Below are 21,374 nucleotides of genomic sequence, written 5' to 3' on the forward strand. Positions count from 1 at the left end.
TAGGTTTTGAGCTCTAAGGTATTCACAGAATTGACACCATGCTCATAAGATTTTAAAAACAAATTTTCCCTACATGTATGTGACCTTAAAGAAATATATGAAAATGTCCTGTAAGTGGAAGTATGGCAGGCCACTGGAGGTATATCATGCTTAGAAGAGTATCACAAGTTATTTACTGAAAGCAGTTTCTCAAATTTACCAGAGAGAACTCTACTTTTCTAACGCCACATTTTACGCTGCAGAATGCATCTCACTGCCGCACAATCTACTCGCACATGCAGGACTGCATGCAGTATAACATTTCATGATAAAAGCAAATAATATTACTCAACAGTACATCATCTTGGCTAATATTCATTTTGTTCTGAATGCTTCGCAGGTAAACACGTTCTGTCTATCTTCCTATTTTTCTTTTTTGTGTGTGTGTCTTTTTATCACTACTATCAGGCAAGAAACACATATCATAATAAAACTTTTTGAATTATGTGTGACATCATACCATATGTCTCAAACTCCATGAAACATACAATGTCCTTTAATTCACTCATAAACATTTTTTTTTTGTAAGTCAAAACTTCTTGCTTTATGTTGAATAGATTTTTTTTTTTGTGGCCCAAATAGCCACAAAAGTAAAACACACATCCTGACAAGCATTTAGAGATAATGCATGATGGCTACATTAATGAAGCACACAATCCTTCTCTAGAATCAGTGTAGCAACCATCATCACCACTAGTCTGCATCACCACCAGTCTGCATCACTACTGGTCTCCATCACTACCGGTCCGCCACATACTTATATCCCCGTCATTCTCCAAACTCCTCATACGAAGTAAGGCAACATGATTGAAACTAATTCCAGCGCAACCTGTCTTTGTGTGGGGCCATTGTTTTGGCCAAGAGGCAAGCAATATTCATTGTAAAGCATGCATGTATCTCCTTTGTTTTTTTGTTTTTCATACATCCTGATGCAAGGTTCCTTGAGCTAAAGAGTTGTTATGCAAGAAGTTTAGAGAGTATGCTAGCAGGGACAATGATAGTCCATTTCATGTCTTCCAAATCTCATCAACTCCATGGGAGAAAAACACCAGAGACACGGCTGGAAAGTCTGCAAACGAACATACCGCACATGGAGGTTTGGGATTTTAGTCTCCAATGTCGACATCCCTGTCGCCTAGCAACCAGACAATGTAGAAACCCAGGGCCAGTAGAGCGGTGCCAAGGAGGTCCCCCAGAGCCGTCAGGTATGGGATTGAGAAGTTGTCCGGGTCCAGCTTCCTCCTCCACAGGTAGTATACCAGCCAGTCAGCGATCTGCAGCAGCAGGATCACCTGACACATATAGAGGATGAAACAAGACAAGAGACCCGCGGGTCTAGCGCTCACCTGAGTATCGCAAGTTCACCTTTCACGCAGTCACTAATCTAAATTATTTACAGCTCCACCAAAATTTGACCAGGCATTCTCAAGTAGAAGATGAAAATGTACAATAAAGGCCCAATTTTTTTAAGATTCCTTAATTTGGGGGGATTGGGGCCCCCTGGGGCCCTCTGGGTGGGGCATGGTGCCCATTTTGATAAATTGAGATCCTGACCCCCTAGGGATGCTACGTGCCAAGTTTGACAAAAATCCATCATGAGGTTTTCAGGAAGAAGATGAAAATGTACAATTCAGGCCCCCATTTGGACCCTTCCAACCACCCCCCCCCCCCCCACCCAAGAGGGGCACCCCTGGATCTCCTATGAACAAACTTGAAACTACAGTCATTAATGTACTCACTCATAGTATTATCTCAGCTCTATAACTTCTGATTCTAGAGAAGATTTATAAAGATTCCTTCATTTGGGGGGTTTGGGACCCCTGGGGGCCCCCTGGGTGGGGCATGGTGCCCATTTTAACAAATTGAGATCCTAACCCCCTAGGGATGCTACCTGCCAAGTTTGGTGAAAATGGGTCATGGGGTTCTCAAGACGACGATAAAAATGTACAATTTAGGCCCCATTAGGACCCCTCCTCACCCCCTCCCCTGGGTCCCAAGGGGGGCACCCCTGATTCTGCCATGAACAAACTTGAAACTACAGTCATCAATGTACTAACTCATAGTATTAACTAAGCACTATCACTTCTGGTTCTAGAGAAGAAGATTTTTGCAGAATCCTTAATTTTGGGGGGCTTGGGCCCCCTGAGGGCCCCCTGGGTGGGGCATGGTGCCCATTTTAACAAATTGAGTTCCTAACCCCCTAGGGATGCTACCTGCCAAGTTTGGTGAAAATGGGTCATGGGGTTCTCAAGAAGAAGATGAAAATGTACAATTTAGGCCCCATTAGAACCCTTCCCCACCCCCCTCCCCTGGGTCCCAAGGGGGGCACCCCTGATTCTGCCATGAACAAACTTGAAACTACAGTCATCAATGTACTAACTCATAGTATTAACTTAGCTCTATCACTTCTGGTTCTAGAGAAGAAGATTTTTACAGATTCCTTAATTTTGGGGGGTTTGGGCCCCCCTGGGGGCCCCCTGGGCGGGGCATGGTGCCCATTTTAACAAATTGAGTTCCTAACCCCCTAGGGATGCTACCTGCCAAGTTTGATGAAAATCGGTCTTGGGGTTTTCAAGAAGAAGATGAAAATGTAAAAAGTTTACGCACGACGCACGACGGACGACGGACGACGCACGACGGACGACGGACGACGCACGACGCACGACGCACGACGCACGACGCACGACGGACGCCGGACGAAGGGCGATCGCAATAGCTCACTTGAGCCTTTGGCTCAGGTGAGCTAAAAATGGAAAGGGTGCACTGTAAAGGTGAACATTTTTGTGGGAGTAAGTTTTCATGCTCAGGAAGGTAAGATGAATTTTGTGTATTTTTCATTTTAATGGATGGTCATGACAACTGAGCAAGTACCAGCGTACTTCAAACAGATCACTGCTGCCACAGTAGTTAAAGGCTTTGGCAGCACATAGTATGGTAAAAAGTAACTGGTCCATGTTACAAAAGCAAATTCAGCTACGCTACAGGACTAGTGAATGAGCAGAAAACTACAAATAACATAACAGTTATGCCCCTTCAATATACAGCTGTACTTACCATGAGATCAAAAAATCTGAATTATATTATATATTACTGGCAATAAATTTGTGAGCTTTTATGTTTCCAGTAGTTTTATATTGCATGAAATGCCTACAAATTTCCATGCTGCTAACATTTCCAATTTTACAGCATCTCATTTAAGACATCCATCATAGAATCTCTAGCTACATAGCTCTGCCTGATTCTCTGCCATGCATTCATAAGGTGTAGCTTTCACCAGTAAAGATATGCAAAACTTTCAGCTCAGACAAACTAGGTGTGTGTAGCAGTGACTCCGTGGGTAGATATACCACAGCATACAATTTCTGGTCATCACATGGTACTGGTCATGTGACAAACTTTTCGTGAGAAGTTTTCGTGAAGTTTGCAGTCACACTGGTAAAACTTTGAGAACTTTTAGACTGTGCAAAGTTTTGCCAGTGTGACACCAGCTATTAAGGAAATATGACATTAAAAAAAATCACCATGTTTGAGCTTTCCATTCAAACTGCAATAATTTAAAAAAGTCCTGTGTTTTATACCATCAGAATGTGCACGCGCAGTCTGTCGCAAACATTTATAGCTCTAATGTAACAGTAGCCTCAAAAGCTGGGTTTTTCAATATGTGACCCACTACAACAAAAGGATCCGAAAGTCGGGGGAGGACAATTTTCTGAAAATAACACGGCATTATTCGCATTTTCATATATAATATGACTTATAAGTACTCGGTTGTGGAGATATCAATGATTTTATTAGTGCATGTCGAGTGGTTTAGGAAATCAGTGTTTCGAGAAAACCGCCTTCAAAGTTTTCTTTCCGACATTATCATGAGCAAGGGGAGGCAAGACAGTTTCCACTTCCTGACAATAGATGGTACGCTCCTAGCAACCTCCGCAATGTTCAGTCAAGCTTAGTGCCAGTGGTCTACGCACGACCAATCAGTAACCAGGATGCCATGTACTGACCAATAAGATCACTCCTTTGTTGCTAGGGGCGGAGTCTAGCTGCAGCGCTAAATCCAAATCTTCGGACACGTTTCTGTTCCATTGAAAGTCGAGAAATCATGGTCCAGAAAAACGCTAATTTCTTGCCTTTCCTTTGATCATTTAACTTTGAAATTTGAACAGATGATAGCCGATACATCAGACTACAAAATTATGCCAAAAACAGAAATCCAATCGTTTTGACCGAATTTGATGATCTGACTTCAAACTTGGTTTTCTCAGCTCAGCCATCAGCGACTTTAAGATCCTTTTGTTGTGGTGGGTCACATATGTTTTACGTTTGGCCATGAGTACAAAGCCAAAGATTGAGTGAGTCATATAACAAATAAAAATTGTTCTCAAGTGAGGTCGTTAATGCAAATCTTCACAAGAAACTCCACACGACAATAACAAGTGACGTACCAGAGTGTGATGTTTCTGGTAATGTCTGAGGGTGGGTACCTAGCCCAGTTTTTACAAAGCAACTTTCCAGGAGATTGTTTTAAGGTCACAGTTTTTTTTCACTAGCAGTGAATGAATGGACCCACTGCTATGGATATTACAAGGACATGAAAGGGTGAGATGAACCAAGGACAAAATAATGCCTCTGGCGACACTTCGTGGCGGAGGCATAAAAACTCCACACTTACCTGAATAAGAGCGATGGAGATGTACATGATGGTCACTCTCAGTGTGATGGAAGAGTGACCGGCATTGACAAAGGAAATGAAGTACAGGAAGATCAGCTGACCAGGTATGACCATCAGTATCAACACACGGGCTGACCTTGAGTGCATATCTGGTGACAAAAGGGATACAAATGGTTCTAAGTTTGAAACATTGACAAAATGTTGCAAGGAATATGAATAGTCAGAAATACAAAGATTTTACTGAAATTACACTGAGATTATACCCAAACCTTGCTCTACACAGAACCAAGGCAAATTTTAGCAGATGAAATAATTACTTCATTTCAATGCTTTTCAAGTCGACAGATGTACACCAAAAACATTCTAAATTCAACAGTTTTTTGCTTTTACAGCATTAAGTAAGATTTCATAAGATAGTAGGTGCATTACTCTACATCGGATAGGAAGTGAAGTACACTATTAAATGCGAGGTAATATCAGCCTTTCCTTCCTCTTTAAGTGCTTGAGCCTCCATGTTTAAATAACACAGTTCTTTACAGAGCCCATCTTAAAAGCACATAAAATCACAGAATACCTACTGCAGTTGCACAGTCAACTAGTTATTTAGGTGCTGTCAAAAAAAAAAAAAATTAAATAAGTGCTGTGACATCTAAGAGTAGACCTTCTTACCTTTGCCGAAGAAGACGGTGAAGGGTGAGTTGCATTTCTTGATGCGTTCTGGATCCTGGGTACCTGGGGCACCAATGGCATGGAGGTGGGTGGAGATCCTGCTGGCCTGCACAGCCACAAGGTTGCCCCCGACCCCGTTGATGACAGGACTGAACACTGCCACACCCTCGTTGCTTCGTATGGCGATATCCAGCACCAGGCCACCAACACTGATGGCAGATGCAATGGAAAGAAGAATAAAAGTCTTACCAGAACTACAAGTATCATATCAAAAAAGAAATTTCAACTGCAAATAAAACCACAATGCAACATGAAATATCTTAACACGGGGGCAGTACTTTGTATGTTCTACTTTTAGTCTTTTCCCGCCTTATGAAATAACTTTCACTGCATTAGGTATTCTCCTCAGATATATTCTAACATCTTTCACAACTTATCTATTCAGTGCACATGACACTCTTTTCAAGCTGAGATGTTTGCTGCCACTGTAATGTTACCTTCAACATCAACATAATTAATAAAAACATGACAATAAAGTAGCTTACATGTATACTATTGTTCTGCACTGAATTTAATTACCTAGAATTCAAAAAATATTCTTCTACCACTTACGGAATATGGTGGACCCTAATCACGATATTTAAACCCATTAATTCCTAAAGCCTGCTAAGGGCTGGATCATTGTGATCACAGCTCTCATAAAGAACGAGTTGCATTCTTTCCCAGCTAACCTGCTAATCATCATGGCAGCAATGACAGGCGACCATCCATTGTGGAGGACTTCCCTGGTGTAGTCATTTCGTCTCGCTAAGAAGGCCCAGATTGGTACCAGTAGGAACAGACTCACAATGATTGTGGGTGCCAGCCAGTGCTGTTTGCCTGCAGGAGTGAGTGTTCAAACAACATTAAAATGACAAATAGCCTGCTGGAAATGTTTTGTTGTATTTTGCTGCCTTTATGTTTGTGTTTGTTTATCTTGTCTTTAGTGTGAATGTATGCAGTGTGAGGCGCTACTACCTGGCAGCTCCACATCGGGCTCCTCATTCTCGGTTGGATGGAGCCTTTTCCACTTTATTGAGATCTGACACGAGTTTTTTATCAAGAGAAAGTTATCTTTCAAAAAGCGCCATGAGCATCATTTTTAATGGACTTCAGCACTTTATAAGAGGCCACTATTATTATTTATTATCCTAATCATCTTTTTTTTGTGGTGAGTGGTGGTGTGGGACCCCTCCTTTTCTTTTTCATAACATACTTGTAAGACAGCCAGAGGTGATTTGTTTGCTATGGCAACATGATCTTGAATATAATGCTCATGACAATGCTAGAGCGAGAGCATTCGTTTCTACATGTTTGCAGAACATTTTCAGGCTACAATCATATTTGTCATTTTTACAGTGAATGCCTCTGGTTGGTAAATAATGCACTTCTGTGACATTAATCAGTCACATTAAAGCAACAGTGTAGTTTTAATACAGTGCAATCCAGCTCCACAAGTAGATGATATATTTGCATGGAAACACATTGATGCAAATGCTAATAATCTAAAATCAGTGCAGCTGTAAACCCTTTCAAATATTTAGCATTTTTGACAATAAAAGACTAGGATTTTCCATTGTTCGGCGTATAAAACAAATAATGACTGCCCTATCAACCGTGTCACAGTGCCAACTCCAACTGACGCCAATACCCATGAGAGAGCAGATGGTCACAGGTTGGGCAAGCCTTACTTTGGTATCCTTTCCCTCAATCAGAACCATTTCACACTTACCTATAGCTTTGAATAAGACATTGCTGATCCAGGCTAAGAGTGACAGCGTTATGAGGTCCCCTAGGCTGGCTGCTATAGGTGTGGCCACATTGTCCGGGTTGATTTTGCACTTTCTTGATAACAGGATGACACCCACCATAATACCCCCTTAAAGTAGGCCAGGAAATAAAGACAGATATTCACATGCAGGCAAGTTGGGGGGGGGGGGGGGGGGGACAAAATGACATATATTTAGAAGTCACATAATTGAAAGCTTTCTTAGAATCATATGGCAGAAATGTTATCAAAACATAGCCAAGGGATGGTCAAAATTACATGCAGAAAGCCTTACATGACAAAACTTTGGGCATTGCACATCATTTGACAACTGTATGAAGTGCAGTAATGGTCATCCATCTGTCACACATGAGAGACAAAATAAATGTCTCCCTCTCATGCTCAAAGTCAGGGGACTGACATCACAGTTCTCGTCCACACAAAGAGTACCTACTTGACAATCTAACCAGAGAGGATTTTCTGTCCCTATCATGTAAAGAACAATAAATTAAATCTGTAATGCCTGCACAACTATGGTTTACATACAATTGGATCTTCTTCCATATGATACAGCCCTTTTTTGATAGGTCAAAGGGAACTTGTTTGAAATAGAGCCAAGCAGCTAGCATCATAACCCTTTACACAATAGGTATGCATTTAATTTCTAACTTTCCTCAGTTCATAGACCTGCAGTAAGGATGTTTATTTGCAAGGACTTCTATTTGACCTCTATGTGACCTCTGAGTTAAGGGATATGTTTATAATTTGATTATAATCAAGACAACCTTTGTTCCTTTCAGATTCTTTGTTGCCTTGCTAGGATGTGGTCATAACTAAGGTCAACTTCCTAACTCGCATCACCTCCCCCTCCCACCCCCCACCCCCTCCCTTTTCCTGCCATAGTTCTAGAGACATGGTTAGGGACAGGGGAAGGGTCTGGGGTAATTGCCCAGGGGGTAACTGCCCTAGACCCGTCTAGGGACACTCACCCAATATGGCACTGGCTAGAGAGGCGGTCACCATGCTGCTAGCACAGAGCAGCAGGGTGTGGTGAATGTTGAACTCCCCGTCTGGGATCCAGCCAAATAGGACAGCCGCCACCGAGGCCAGGAAACCAACCACCAGAGCCTGGCACTATATGAATTAGAGCAACAGTGATAATATATTTATATTATTAAAGGAAGAACAGAAATGTTGCCATGGCAACTGGTATGCCTTCACTATATTGCATTCTCCTAATAAGTCTACAGTAAATCCTCAAAATATTTGATTACAGTTTTACATGACAGTTTTACATGACAGACCTTTTACCCTTGACCTTTGACCCCTCAGACCAAATCTTTTCCTATAGAATCATTGCACAGTGATGCATACATATAATATCAAGTTTCATGACACATGTACCCTACTGAATAATCATATTCACAAGTTCCAATCGACCAATGAAATGGCGTGCCCCCCACATCCCCAGTCTTGGCGTTGTCAGGCCTGTTCACATGTATCACTAACCACCAGTGGAGGTCTGTGGCATGCATTCGCTGTATGCAAATGAGAATGGGGCTTTGGCAGACAGACACACAGATTGGTTGATTTTTGCTCCCGAATTCACGGAGCAAAAATCAGTAACTCAAAGGGCTAAGATAACGATGTGAATCAGATCTCAAAAGGCCCTCGCACTGTCGCACTTAGCAAAGCTCACTTCATTTGCCCCCATTTGCTCACCACCATACAGCGAGAGGGCCTTGGCAAAAGGCGACTGAAGTGTATGAAGTGAGTAACTCCCAAGGTATGGAGAAAGTATGTAGAAAGTTTAATTTCAGCAGTAAATAGTTTAATTTTAGCACTTTATCCTGACCTTTGACCCCATGTACCAAAACTTCCCATGAGAATCACTGTCAGGCAATGCATGCATGTGTACAAAAGTTTCATGAAGAAACTTAAAATAGCGGTTTCACATAACTGCTGACCTGGACCTACAGACCTTAGATCTAACTCTCCCTAGAGAATGGCCATCTGGTAACACATGTATTCATTAAGTTTTATGAAAATACCTGCAGGCATTGCAGAGATGCTGGGAAAATAGTGAAATTTAAGAATTTGACCTTTGACCTTGAGCGTATGCCCCCACAAGTTGATAGGGCAGCTTTGTCCACTCATACGTACATGTACATATGCCAAGTTCCATTTGTATGTAGTCAAACAGTTCTTCAGTTATGCTGTCCACAAAATCAATTATGGACGGAAGGATGGACAGACAGACAACCAGAAAACACTTCCTCCAGTGACACTGCCTGGCAGAAGCATAAAAACTTTATTATATTCATATTACACACATCATCATTTGGTCCTTGGTAAAGAGCTAAAAGGCTGTTTGATGAACAGAATATGTGATACTCTCACAAGCTAAAGTACCAGTCAATCTTATGTTAAAGTAAGATGATATGTATTCACCCCATTTTCTATGCTAGTACAACACCTTGCACCTTCGTGTAGTGCATCTAGATGCAGCTGAGCAGGAGAGTTGTCACATTAAACTGCCTGCAACTGGGGCAGGTTGGGGTCTTATGGGTTTACAGTGATTTTCTGTGTCCTTGATTAGAATAATGACCACTGGGAAGGCAACTTAATTCATTCATGTGACATGTGGTGCATTCCTGACAGATAGAGGCATATGGATTTCATCCCATTTCAATGAGGTTAAATCATCTCAAAAGAGGAAAACAGAGGGAAGTATGAACGCTTCTTTCTCATGAGGCTGTTCCCCACTTACCTGTGTAAGCGCCATGTTTCCTATAATCATTTCCTGTAGCTTCTTTCTGTTGTCCATGATTCCAAGGTTTGCCTGGAGTAAATAGGTAAATCAAGTACATCTGCTCCATTTTTGCATTTGAAAATAATGGAGAAATAGTTCCCTGGAAACAAATCCATAGCCCTAAAATCATTGTCAACCACAGGTTTGACTAATTAGTTTATAAACTCTAACTAACATAAAACCATCAGCACCTGACTCTTCTTTTATCACCAGACAAGAGACCCTGGGGTCTCGCACTCAACTGAGTATCGCAAGTTCACCTTTCACACACTTACTAATCTAAATTACACCAGCTCTACTAAAATTTGACCAGGCATTCTCAAGTAGAAGATGAAATGTACAATTAGGGCCCAAATTTGGACCCCCCCCCCCCCCAACACTCATAGTATCAATTTTAGCTCTATCACTTCTGGTTCTAGAGAAGAAGATTTTTGAAGATTCCTTAATTGGGGGGGGGGGGGGGGTTGGGGGCCCCCCTGGGTGGGGCATGATGCCCATTATAACAAACTGAGATCCTAACCCCCTAGGGATGCTACCTGCCAAGTATGGTGAAAATCCATAATGAGGTTTTGAAGAACAAGATGAAAATGTACAATTTAGGCCCCAATTTGGACCTCCCCACCCCTCCCCCTGCCCCCAAGGGGGCATCCCTGGATCTGCTATGAGCAAACTTGAAACTACAGTCATTAATGTACTAACTCATAGTATTAACTTTCAGCTCTATCACTTCTGATTCTATATTTTTAAAGGACAAGTTCACCTTCATAAACATAAGGATTGAGAGAATGTAGCAATATCAGAAGAACACATCATTGAAAGTTTAAGGAAAATCGGACAATCCGTTCAAAAGTTATGAATTTTTGAAGTTTTTGTGCAGTAACCGCTGGATGAGAAGACTACTGCAGTGCATGAATAACTTAGATGTCACATGCGTACAACAATATAAGGAAAATATAAAGAGAATTTCACAAAATTTCATCTTTTGAAAAAAGTACACATTCCCCTGACTCGTTACCGACATATGTTATGGGTAATATTATTCCCCGTGCCTTTAGAAAGAGGCAAGTCAAGTGCTCTTTTATTATGCGAAAAAAGTGAAAATATGTTGAATTTTCTTTACATTTTCTTTATACTGTTGTACGCATATGACTCACAAGCTGTAGTAGTCTCCTCATCCAGCGGTTCCAACACAAAAACTTTAAAAATTCATAACTTTTGCATCGATTGTCCAATTTTCCTCAAACTTTCACTGATGTGTTCTACTAATATTGTTGCATTCTCTCAATCCTTATGTTTATGAAGGTGAACTTGTCCTTTAAAGATTCCTTAATTTTGGGAGGACTGGGCCCCTTGGGGGGTCTCCAGGTTTGGCATGGTGCACATTTCAGCAAATTGAGATCCTAGCCCCCTAGGGATGCTACCTGCCAAGTTTGGTGAAAATCCATCATGAGGTTTTCAAGAAGAACATGAAAATGTACAATTTAGGCCCCCATTTGGACCTCCCCACCCCCCCCCCCCCCCTGCCCCAAGGGGGCACCCCTGATTCCGCCATGAACAAACTTGAAACTACAGTCATCAATGTACTAACTCCTAATATTGTCTTAGCTCTACCACTTCTGGTTCTAGAGAAGAAGATTTTTAAAGATTCCTTAATTTTGGGGGGTTGGGGCTCTCCTGGGGGCCCCCTGGGTGGGGCATGGTACCCATTTTAACAAATTGAGATCCTAACCCCCTAGGGATGCTACCTGCCAAGTTTGGTGAAAATCGGTCCTGGGGTTTTCAAGAAGAAGATGAAAATGTAAAAAGTTTACGCACGACGGACGACGCACGCCGGACGCTGGATGAAGAACAATCGCAATAGCTCACTTGAGCCTTTGGCTCAGGTGACCTAAAAAGTCATCATTGTTTTCTGCTTGAGAGAAATTCATGAACACAGAGCACCAGTTTCAGCAATTTCATAATTTTGTGTTGGTGCACTAGCATAAAATGTTTATACCATGGAAGGAAAAAACAGAAAAGCAAATTTTCCAAAATGACACTCTACCTTGAGAATGCAGGCCATACCCACTTCAGCCATTTGACAACTCACAAAGTATATGTTCAGTAGTTACCAAATCAAAAGGGAAAACTTTCAAAGAGAGTAATTACTAGTAAAAAATGACTGACACTTAAATCAATTAATCTCACTAAGATGCCCTTGGGTTAACCATTCAGAAATAAATTTTGATTCTCTGTGATAAGTACAGAGAGCTAAGTCCACATTGTTGCTTCATATGAAACACCATCCCTACATTTCTAAGACAAATATATATAGCTTCACTTACTAATTACAACGGTGTTCAAGAAGCAGCTTAACAACCAACCTGTACTAATTTTTGAAAAATGCAGAGCTATACACTGTATCAACTGCAAGCCATTCGATATTTGGTAAAAAGAACGAAAACTCACTAATATTATCTACATCATCATTCTCCCTTTTTCAAGAACAGTTCTGGGCAGAAAATACTGACACACGTATACACTGCATGTTTAAGCCTGCATATATATTACCATGATGGCAATAGATTGTAAAGCCTGCATATGATTATGGCTATAGATTGCTAAATTTATATGAGAAATGAGCAATCATCATTCTAAAGCAGGACTTACCGCAGTTGATAACCTTGATGCCAGGGTCATTTCCAGGTTTCCTTTCAAGCCAAGTAGAGCAGGAACCAATATAAACACCTCTGTCACCTGGACAAATACGGCCCAGTGCTGACAAACAGACAAAAGTGGGGTGTAAGATGAAATCAAGGACAGAAAAATTAGGCCATAAGCACAGGACCACGTATGAGTTCCTACTATTGGTTTTGTTGTTTGTTAAAATTTAGTTGTTTGCTTTTTTATTTAGGGCATGTTCTGTGTGGGCTTCTCTGACTAATATGGTCTATTTTTCCACTGCATTACCATCCTATAAACTGAATGAGATACGGTTTCATGCAGTTTTCTCCCCACACAATAACACATTAAACATAAGAATAGAAAGTGAGAAAGAAAGGAAAAATTAACTTGACTTCCAGAAAACAACAGTTACCCCCATCATTGTCTGGCTATAAACTAGTCTAACTTCACTAATCATGAAAACAGGACACACAGTGTATTGTCACAGAGAAATACTCTTACCAATACAAAATGTTTGTTCATAAACACTTCAAATCATTATTTTCATGAGTTCTTTCATCTACTGAAGATCCCAATGTTTAACAATTAATGTCCTCTCTCAATAATGCAGATTATTGGTGCCAAGAAGGGAATATGTGCAACAACTGATTTATGAAAAAACAGAGGGATATAAAATACATATATAGCAACAAAATTCATACATTGTTAAATGTAAAGTCAATTGGTATACTGCATCATGCAGAGTAACAATTAAATAATGTAAAGCAAGGTGCTACCAGGAAGTTTGCTGTTGTATGTAGGCTTGTATAATATTGTCCATATGTGCAGAATCCTGGGACAAGTTCATTGATTTGTTGATTGAATGCAACACGTCTCATACCATCAAAAGTACCAGTGTAAATGATTTTCAATATCTATCATTCATAACAACGGATAATGTTACAGGCAAAGAGCTCATGTTGCAAAAGTTTTCGAGTTGATATATTTTACATCCTTTCTCACATTTGTTTGCCTGCTTGTGTTTTATTGTAAGCATGAAAAATAAAGAAACAGCTGCAATTTGATTGATTTCTGAGTAAAACTTTTGCACATCTTCATCAGTCCAAGTTATCTCAAGTTCTTTCAGCCAAAAAAAAAAAGAAACAGAAAAAGAAGACAATGAAGAATCTCACGTATGATATAGCAACAATACTGAAGCTGTGAGAAGTATGCTTTACATGCAAAAGGTCATCACATCGTTTCTGCAACCTTTTTACAGCACATGATGCATAATTTTAAAATATATTTAATTTTGTGACATTGTTGGTTGTAAACCTGTGTTGTTATTGAGCATTTTGACTGCAGTTTAAAGACTTTATAATAGCACTTGTATTATAAAGGTTATTAACCAGCTTTCATCATCTGTTTTTTGAAAGACCATGCACATATCAATTTCCCCTTTTGATATTCACTACAAGTTCCATGGCTAGGACATACGTTTATGTCATTAAAAATGAAAATGTTTAATTAAGTTCATTTGTTTGTTGTTGTATGTAGCTATAATCTAACAATAATTTGTCAGTATTTTTCTAATGTCTTTGTGACTTGAAAGTATTATATGTTATGAAATGACCAAAATTATTTGACATTTCACACATCTTATCTGACATTAAATGGCTTGGTATCTTTTTTTTTTTTTTTACTTTAGACACAGCAAGTTCTGACAGCTATGTACACCAATGTAACAAATTGTTTGAGGATACTGTCTCACTTAATTTTGTTGTTTAAACCATGCAGATTTCTTTCCTAGATTAGAGTGGTCCTATAAAAAAAAATCCACTTAATCATTTGTTCAATAGGTATATTCTGATCTAAGTTGTCAAATTACATGAACTTAGATAATTTTTTAAGAAATCTCAAATACTGCATGTGATGGAATAATGCTCCAAAATGGAGTCCTACTCTTGCTTCATGCACCTTTCATGCTCTATTTTCTCTATCACATCTTTAAAGAGTGAACAAATTAAAACTTTTTTTCTCTCTCTCTCTTGCCTTCTCTTGTTGATGTCTCAAGTACTTTCAGTCTGTATAGTAAAATATTTGACTCTTGATATACATTAAATATCAAAAGTCAAATATTTTACTAGATATAGACTGAAAGTACTTGAGACATCAACAAGAGAAGGCAAGAGAGATAGAGAGAGAGAAAAAAAAAGTTTTAATTTGTTCACTCTTTAAAGACATGATACAGAGAATAGAGCATAAAAAGGATACAAACATGTAATGTCTGTTGCATTGTTCAAGTGCTCAGGTTGATCCAAATCTTGCCTGTGAGTACAACATACATTGGTGGAATGGCTATCAAAGAGTGTATCGTGTCCCAATCCTCAGTTCACATATGTCAGGAAATTGTAATTAGTAACACTCACGACAAATATTTACATTCAAATACATCACTCATGGATCGATTATTAACAGATGTGGCAAACTATTTGCACGAGTACTTGCTATACACACATACAAGTACACACTCTCTATTTCTTTCCCTCCCCCCCCCCCCCCCACACACACACAGGTAAACGTCTGACAATGACCAGTCTGTCCTGTAGGTTTTTTGTCATACACATCTTACAAGACCAGAGTAATATGAGGTCATGCACCAACAGCTGAATAAATGTGTTCACACAATCATCTTACAGCCTAACAATTTAATGTAGGCAAACCCACTTCTTCATACAGTTCTACACAATTTCCTGTCTTTTCCATCTATCCAGCAAACTAAGATCATTCTGGATGGTCCATATTTGATTACATTTTTTTATGCTTAACTATCAATGCGAATGAAAGTTGCACAATGACCTAATCATGTTTGAAACTACGAATGAGCTAAATCACTCAGTGACTTGGTATTACCATCAAGCTGTAAAAATCACCACTTGCATAGACAGATTGTATTCCACAGATCTACTATGTAGGGAAAGAACGTAACGCAAAGTCCTGAGCGATGTAAAATGATTCAAGATAGCCAAGCAAATACGTCCCCAATGGCATGCTTCCTGCTGTAGAAACAGCTGTACAATACAACAATCTCATCACAGATGTCATCATTTGTGTGGGCTAGTTTGATGTTTGTTTACAAAGGTTTGCTTCAGTATAGCTGAATATAAATGTTACAGCCACTTGATGTGAAAGGCATGGCCAGATGAAGCTAGAAACACATTACAAGATGAACAGTTCGGTGTCTAGACTTACCTGGACATGATCTAGGACAAGCCCTGCGAAGACCGTGCCAAAGCCAGCTATGAGGAATGGTATAAAGACCTGAGCTGCTATGATAAAAGAAGACTCCTTTGGAGGTACTACTCTACCATCTGATCGAGTTCTCGTTGAGGCTGTGTCACCATCGACATTGATTTCCTCCTCCAAATCGTCGTCAGAGCCAGTCCTGCCAAGCAATGGTTCTGTGAAGCTTGTCTCTATCTCCACATCATCCTGCCCCTGACCTGCACTCCTAATCCCAGTGTCATGGCCCGGGACACCAGCGCCATTCAGGTGTTTGTACCTGGTGTGCAGATCCTTGCCACTTCCTATCCCATTCTCCTTCTCCTCCTCCTCTCTGAGACCACTACCCAAGCCTGGTGCATCCATGGGGTAAGACATCTCTTCCGCCCTATGGGAGGGCTCCACAGAGATACGAGGAACCATGGCACCCGTGTGGTCTGACTTGCCCTTCCTCAGCCTAACACCGGTGCTGGATTCACCTGCTGGGTTCTGCTTGGTGTCTCGTAAAGTGCTCATTTGGGTGAGATGTGAACATGGCCCACTCTCTTTTTAAGCACATCAGAGTTCACAGGAATTCTAAAATGGGTGATGAAATGAATGAAATGAAACAAATTTGTTATTCACTACTGTTTCAGTCAAATAAACTACTAGAAATTTCACAAGTACATAGCAAACATTGTGCAGTTGCTTAATACAAATTTGAAATATATCTTAAGCTCAATGGTATTCCAGCTTTTGAAAACTTTCCTTTCAGATTATTTCTGCACACAATAATCACAAATCCAGGATTGAAAATCAAGCAATGACCATTACTTTAAATATCATTTTTTTTCTTTTTTAATGACACATTGGCAGTGATAATAGTATCATCAGCATAGGGCAAGGATTGCATATACATTATGTACCTCACCCCCCACCCAAAAAAAAACAAAACAAAAAAAAAAAAAAAACGACCAAAGGAAAAAAATGCTTGGCCCAGGAAAAATGAGAAAATATGAATTGACTGAAAGCAGCAATTTTAGTAGAATACATCAGTTAAAGTTTGAGGAAAATCAGCAATCAATACAAAGCTATGAATTTTTAGTGCCTTCAGCACTGACTATGGAGACTACTACACTTCATTATGTCATTATGGACAAAAATATAAATAAGATATCTAAAAATCATCATATTTAAACTTTTTTAACATTTAGAAAGAGCACTTGACTGACCTCTTCAAGAAAGCAGGAGATGATATCATTAACCCGTTGAAGACGAGTCCCGAGTGTACTCGGGCAGGTGTCTATGGAAAATGCGTGTTGTAGCAAACTTTTCATGAAAACTGAAATTTCGTGGAATTCTTCATAATTTTCTTTGTATTGTTGTCCAAATTGATGTCATGAAGTGTATTAGTCTATCTTATATCAAGCAATGGCAGCATTTAGACCGAAAATTCATAACTTTTGAATCAACTGTCCACTTTTCCTCAAACTTTCCCTGATATGTATGACTAATACTGCTGATTTCACTCAATCTTTATATTTGGACTTTTAATGCATTTTCAGGGGTTAGATAAATGCAACCATGTTTCCAAACGTGTTTAGAAACGCCGATTTGAAATGTCAGTCAAAGGGCATCTTGGAACGCGTTTGAGACCATGATCGCCTTTCTGCAAGACAAACGCAATGCTGTTTTGAAACGTGCTTATATCTCGAGGACAAATCCCAGCTGTTTGGGGTTGTGTTTTCTGTCCATTATTTGTGTGTGAATGATAAGGCATGTTTGGTGGTACGCAGTTGACCTTTTCTTCCTGGGTCGAGCGTACCTGGGTCGAGTAAACACGTACCAAATTCACCATAAATTGATGTCACATAAATGCCAACCCTGTGTGTATGGTAGGTGTCCAACTCATTGACACTGAGCATTGAAACCCCTCTATTTAGCACTGCGCGTAAAGAATTATAATGCACGCAGACTACACGCAGTGGTTTTTTTATTCTTCACAGGGGATTTAAATATACTGGTATCCAGATATCACTGAAAAAAAAAAAACGATAAGAAACAATAGCAACAGCAAGACAACGATACATAGATCTAGATTATAAATATGCATGTGGGAAAAGCATTATGTGCACTTCACACATATTGGCAATAGAGGGTAGGGGTGTCAGTTTCAAAAGTAGACGACAGCGCAACTGTGGGCATCAAAATAACACGCCGCGCGTTTGATGCAGTTATCATAGAGTATGCAGTACCTCAAATCGCATTTTTAATGTGTGCTTGCGAATTCAGAGTACTTTCTTTACGTGTGGGTAAACCCGTAAAAATTCAGGCAAATTGTGAGATATTTTAAGTTTCTATTGAGAGAAAAACATTAGGGTTTCGATGTATTAGACACCCAACCATATCATATGTACTTTGGGGCGCTAGCAACACTTGTCCTTGGTTGGACTTGGAGGGCGCCCATCAGTTTCTAGCCAGGGTTGCGTGACGTCATATGCACTTTTAACAAGGTTTTTTTTCTACACCATACTTATAAATTTACGGCAACTGTGCACTTTACAGCCCTATATTGTCGGTACCTCATTCCCCGTACGCCAAAGGTGATTTGATATCCCATGAACCACCCCGCACTGAGGAGCTGGCAAGCTTCTCTTGCTGTAAGGAACGCCATTTGACAAGTTATAGGGTCACTAAGAGCCCGCCTCACTCACTGCGCTTCTGCGGAGCTAGGTGACACATCGGACACTGTGCGATCGCGATTTCGCATGCCTTTGCTCTCCGCTGCAGGGTTATTGAGCTTTAATACAATGTTGCATCGCAGAAAATCCCCATGATCATGGCGCAAAGTGTGAGAAAGTTCGCAGTAGTCTGTGATACAATAGATTCCATTTTTGAACATCCTAGCTTGCGCCAGCTCGCCACAAGAATTACGTGAATATTTTCATGCCTCTTCATCCATCCCGATCCGAACCCATCACAAATCGCGCAAACCAACCACGCGGGCAAGGCTTGTGTGTGTGTGTGTGTGTCCACGCACTGGCTGCCCGTAAATCAGTAGCTATACACACTTCGCACGGCGTCTGGTCGGTCTCCGTAAACGGTTACTGTGTAGACGAAAAAAATACGAACAAATTGACAAATCAGGATAAGATTTTGGGGTTTTATATCATTATTTCACAGAATAATTTCGCCAAGGCTGCGAGTGGACATATGTCCTCCGCAATAGGTTAATTAGTGATTCCCTGCTTAAGATATAACGCAAAATTCATTCATTTAAAATCATGATTGAAGCACGGAAGTTTACCACTCGTTGCGTTCGGTTGTGTGCCAGTGTAAAGCACCCTGTTTGTCTAGGGTCTGCTCGTGCTCGATCATGCCGCGCCGCACAGGAAAGGGTGTTTAAATAGAGCAACCATGTGGCGTACCATAAGAGCTTTCATCACGCACATGCACGTTGACACATTCACACATACTGCATCCCAATGCAAAATCTCACACACATGTACACAGTACAGTGCCGGAAGATCCGCTGTCGACCCGCAGTGCCTGATACAATGTAGGTACTCGAATTCACACGCACTGCTCGATTAGGGTAAAATCTTGCACTGTATATAGGGCCGTAAAGTGCACAATGGTCAAATTTACAATGAATAGATACCTAGACGCCTAGTCTACAGAAGATCTAACGGTTAGAATTAACAAGTCATATTGCTTCTACTACCCGTCTTTATGACAGTGATTAATAAGAAAATTTCTAGATGCAGTCTCAGCAGAAGTCCAGAACATATAATATCCCCGACGACAAGATACAGACCGATCTTTCGCTCGAGGTCTAGAACTCTAGAGTCTAACGTTAGATCTAACGTTACACATCTAGGAGTGTAGGACCTAGGCCCTACTGAGTAGGGGTGGGACCTACTACTCATCGACCGCCTAATGTTTATTTGCTTGATAAGAATATTTAACACTGAAATTCACGTTAAAAACTTGACCTACGTGATTTAGAAAATCCAGCTCTATCAAATGCCGTTGTTCCCTTTTCGATTCGAAGTTTCAGTGCAAAAATATCGCGGACGAACTTGCGTGGCCTCGTTTCAGCTCCCCGCAGTAAATCGCGTTATTAGGATCGACCGCTGTTTTTGCATTGACAATGCACGAAAACTGAGTTGTATTGAACACCGTGTTGTACGAAGCTTTTTAGAAGCCTTTTAGAAACTTCCATAAACATTACATTGTGCTGTCATTACGATTCGGTGAAAATATTCATTCGAAATTTTGTCCTTGATTAAAACCATTAATGAACGGTGAATTATCGCGTCCTTTCCCACACCATCCTCATCTACATTCAAAGCCAATCCATTTTTATGTGCTATGCGCGCAGAGAAGTGCGTACTAAGCGTTCAGTGCGCGAATTATACACGGTCGGTTTAAAAGAAGGTGGTCGATATGTAGTAGGGCTACCATATTTAATAGGCAAATAATACTTGATTAACATTTGGGATATTAATCTGCATGATCTGCCAGAACAATTACACAATGACTACCAGTAAAAACAATGTGTAGACTATCTAATGTCCAAATGAGTACCCGATAAATTACAGCCACAGGCTTTCTAACATTAATTTAACGTTACAGTACACTTCTATCTTTTAATGAAGAAACTAAATTTAGTTCTAACGATCTAACCAACGTTAAACTTTAACTGTTAACAGTTAAAGGTTAAGTTGACATTCTATCTCCTGCAACTCTACACAGTCTAGACACCTAACGTTACTAGAAATATAGTTAGTAGTAGTATAAGCTACAATGCAACCTTTCTGCTTTGTCCCTTGATTGTAAAGGAGTTTCTGCTTACGTTTTATATAGTAACGAAGACAAAATCTGCCCTTGACCACGGTTAATTGCTCACACCAATTTTGCAAGACTAATTTACCTCACGCCTCGACGATCTCGTCGTGTATTTGTATGGAGGAGAGCTAGAGCGAAGACAGCATCACTGTGCGCTTCTATGGACAGCATACGCATACAGAATCTTTTCCGTGACGTGTAATGTTGTTGCTTTTTGATGTGTCTGCTGTTCTTTCATAGAAAGAGGATCAAGGAGCGCGCAACCCGTCCGCGCGCATCCACAGGTTCTGTAGAGTTATGGCGTGTGTACCAGGCAGGGTATACAGAATGCCGAGTACAAGTCTGCGCGCTCTCTGAGCCATTACGGTCTTCAGCGTGTACGTTCATCATGGCGGCGCCCATCGTCTCATCTGATGCTTCTCAAAGTGACCATGTGGGTGGTGAAAATGTTGCCAGAAGCACTGAAACAAGTGACACATCGCGGAGGACGAAAGCCCCTTCAACAAGATCTGACCTCTTGAATATTAAAAGTGGAGACATATGTATGGGTATGAGCTCATAGTACGCAGCAGCTAGTAGCAGCTCTGATATTGATAAAGAGGATAACCTACCGGCACGTA

The 21,374-nt window shown here is 40.5% G+C and overlaps 1 protein-coding gene across 1 annotated transcript; it reads right to left on the minus strand.

The window, feature by feature from the left end:
- Window positions 1–951: 951 nt before the first annotated feature.
- LOC139717162 (solute carrier family 41 member 1-like) lies at window positions 952–20,864 on the minus strand. The gene is made up of 10 exons (XM_071628663.1): window positions 20,762–20,864; window positions 15,895–16,500; window positions 12,649–12,756; window positions 9,958–10,029; window positions 8,177–8,321; window positions 7,152–7,298; window positions 6,112–6,259; window positions 5,381–5,589; window positions 4,712–4,860; window positions 952–1,331 (listed from the first exon to the last, which is right to left on the minus strand). The coding sequence occupies exons 2-10, from the start codon at window positions 16,438–16,440 to the stop codon at window positions 1,146–1,148; spliced, it is 1,710 nt and encodes a 569-aa protein (XP_071484764.1). The 5' UTR covers window positions 16,441–16,500; window positions 20,762–20,864; the 3' UTR covers window positions 952–1,145.
- Between the last annotated feature and the right edge of the window lie 510 nt (window positions 20,865–21,374).

The sequence above is a fragment of the Diadema antillarum genome, unplaced genomic scaffold, assembly GCF_040938485.1.
Source record: "Diadema antillarum isolate AM-2024a unplaced genomic scaffold, OU_Dant_1.0 scf00000072, whole genome shotgun sequence".
In the NCBI taxonomy this organism is placed as follows: domain Eukaryota; kingdom Metazoa; phylum Echinodermata; class Echinoidea; order Diadematoida; family Diadematidae; genus Diadema; species Diadema antillarum.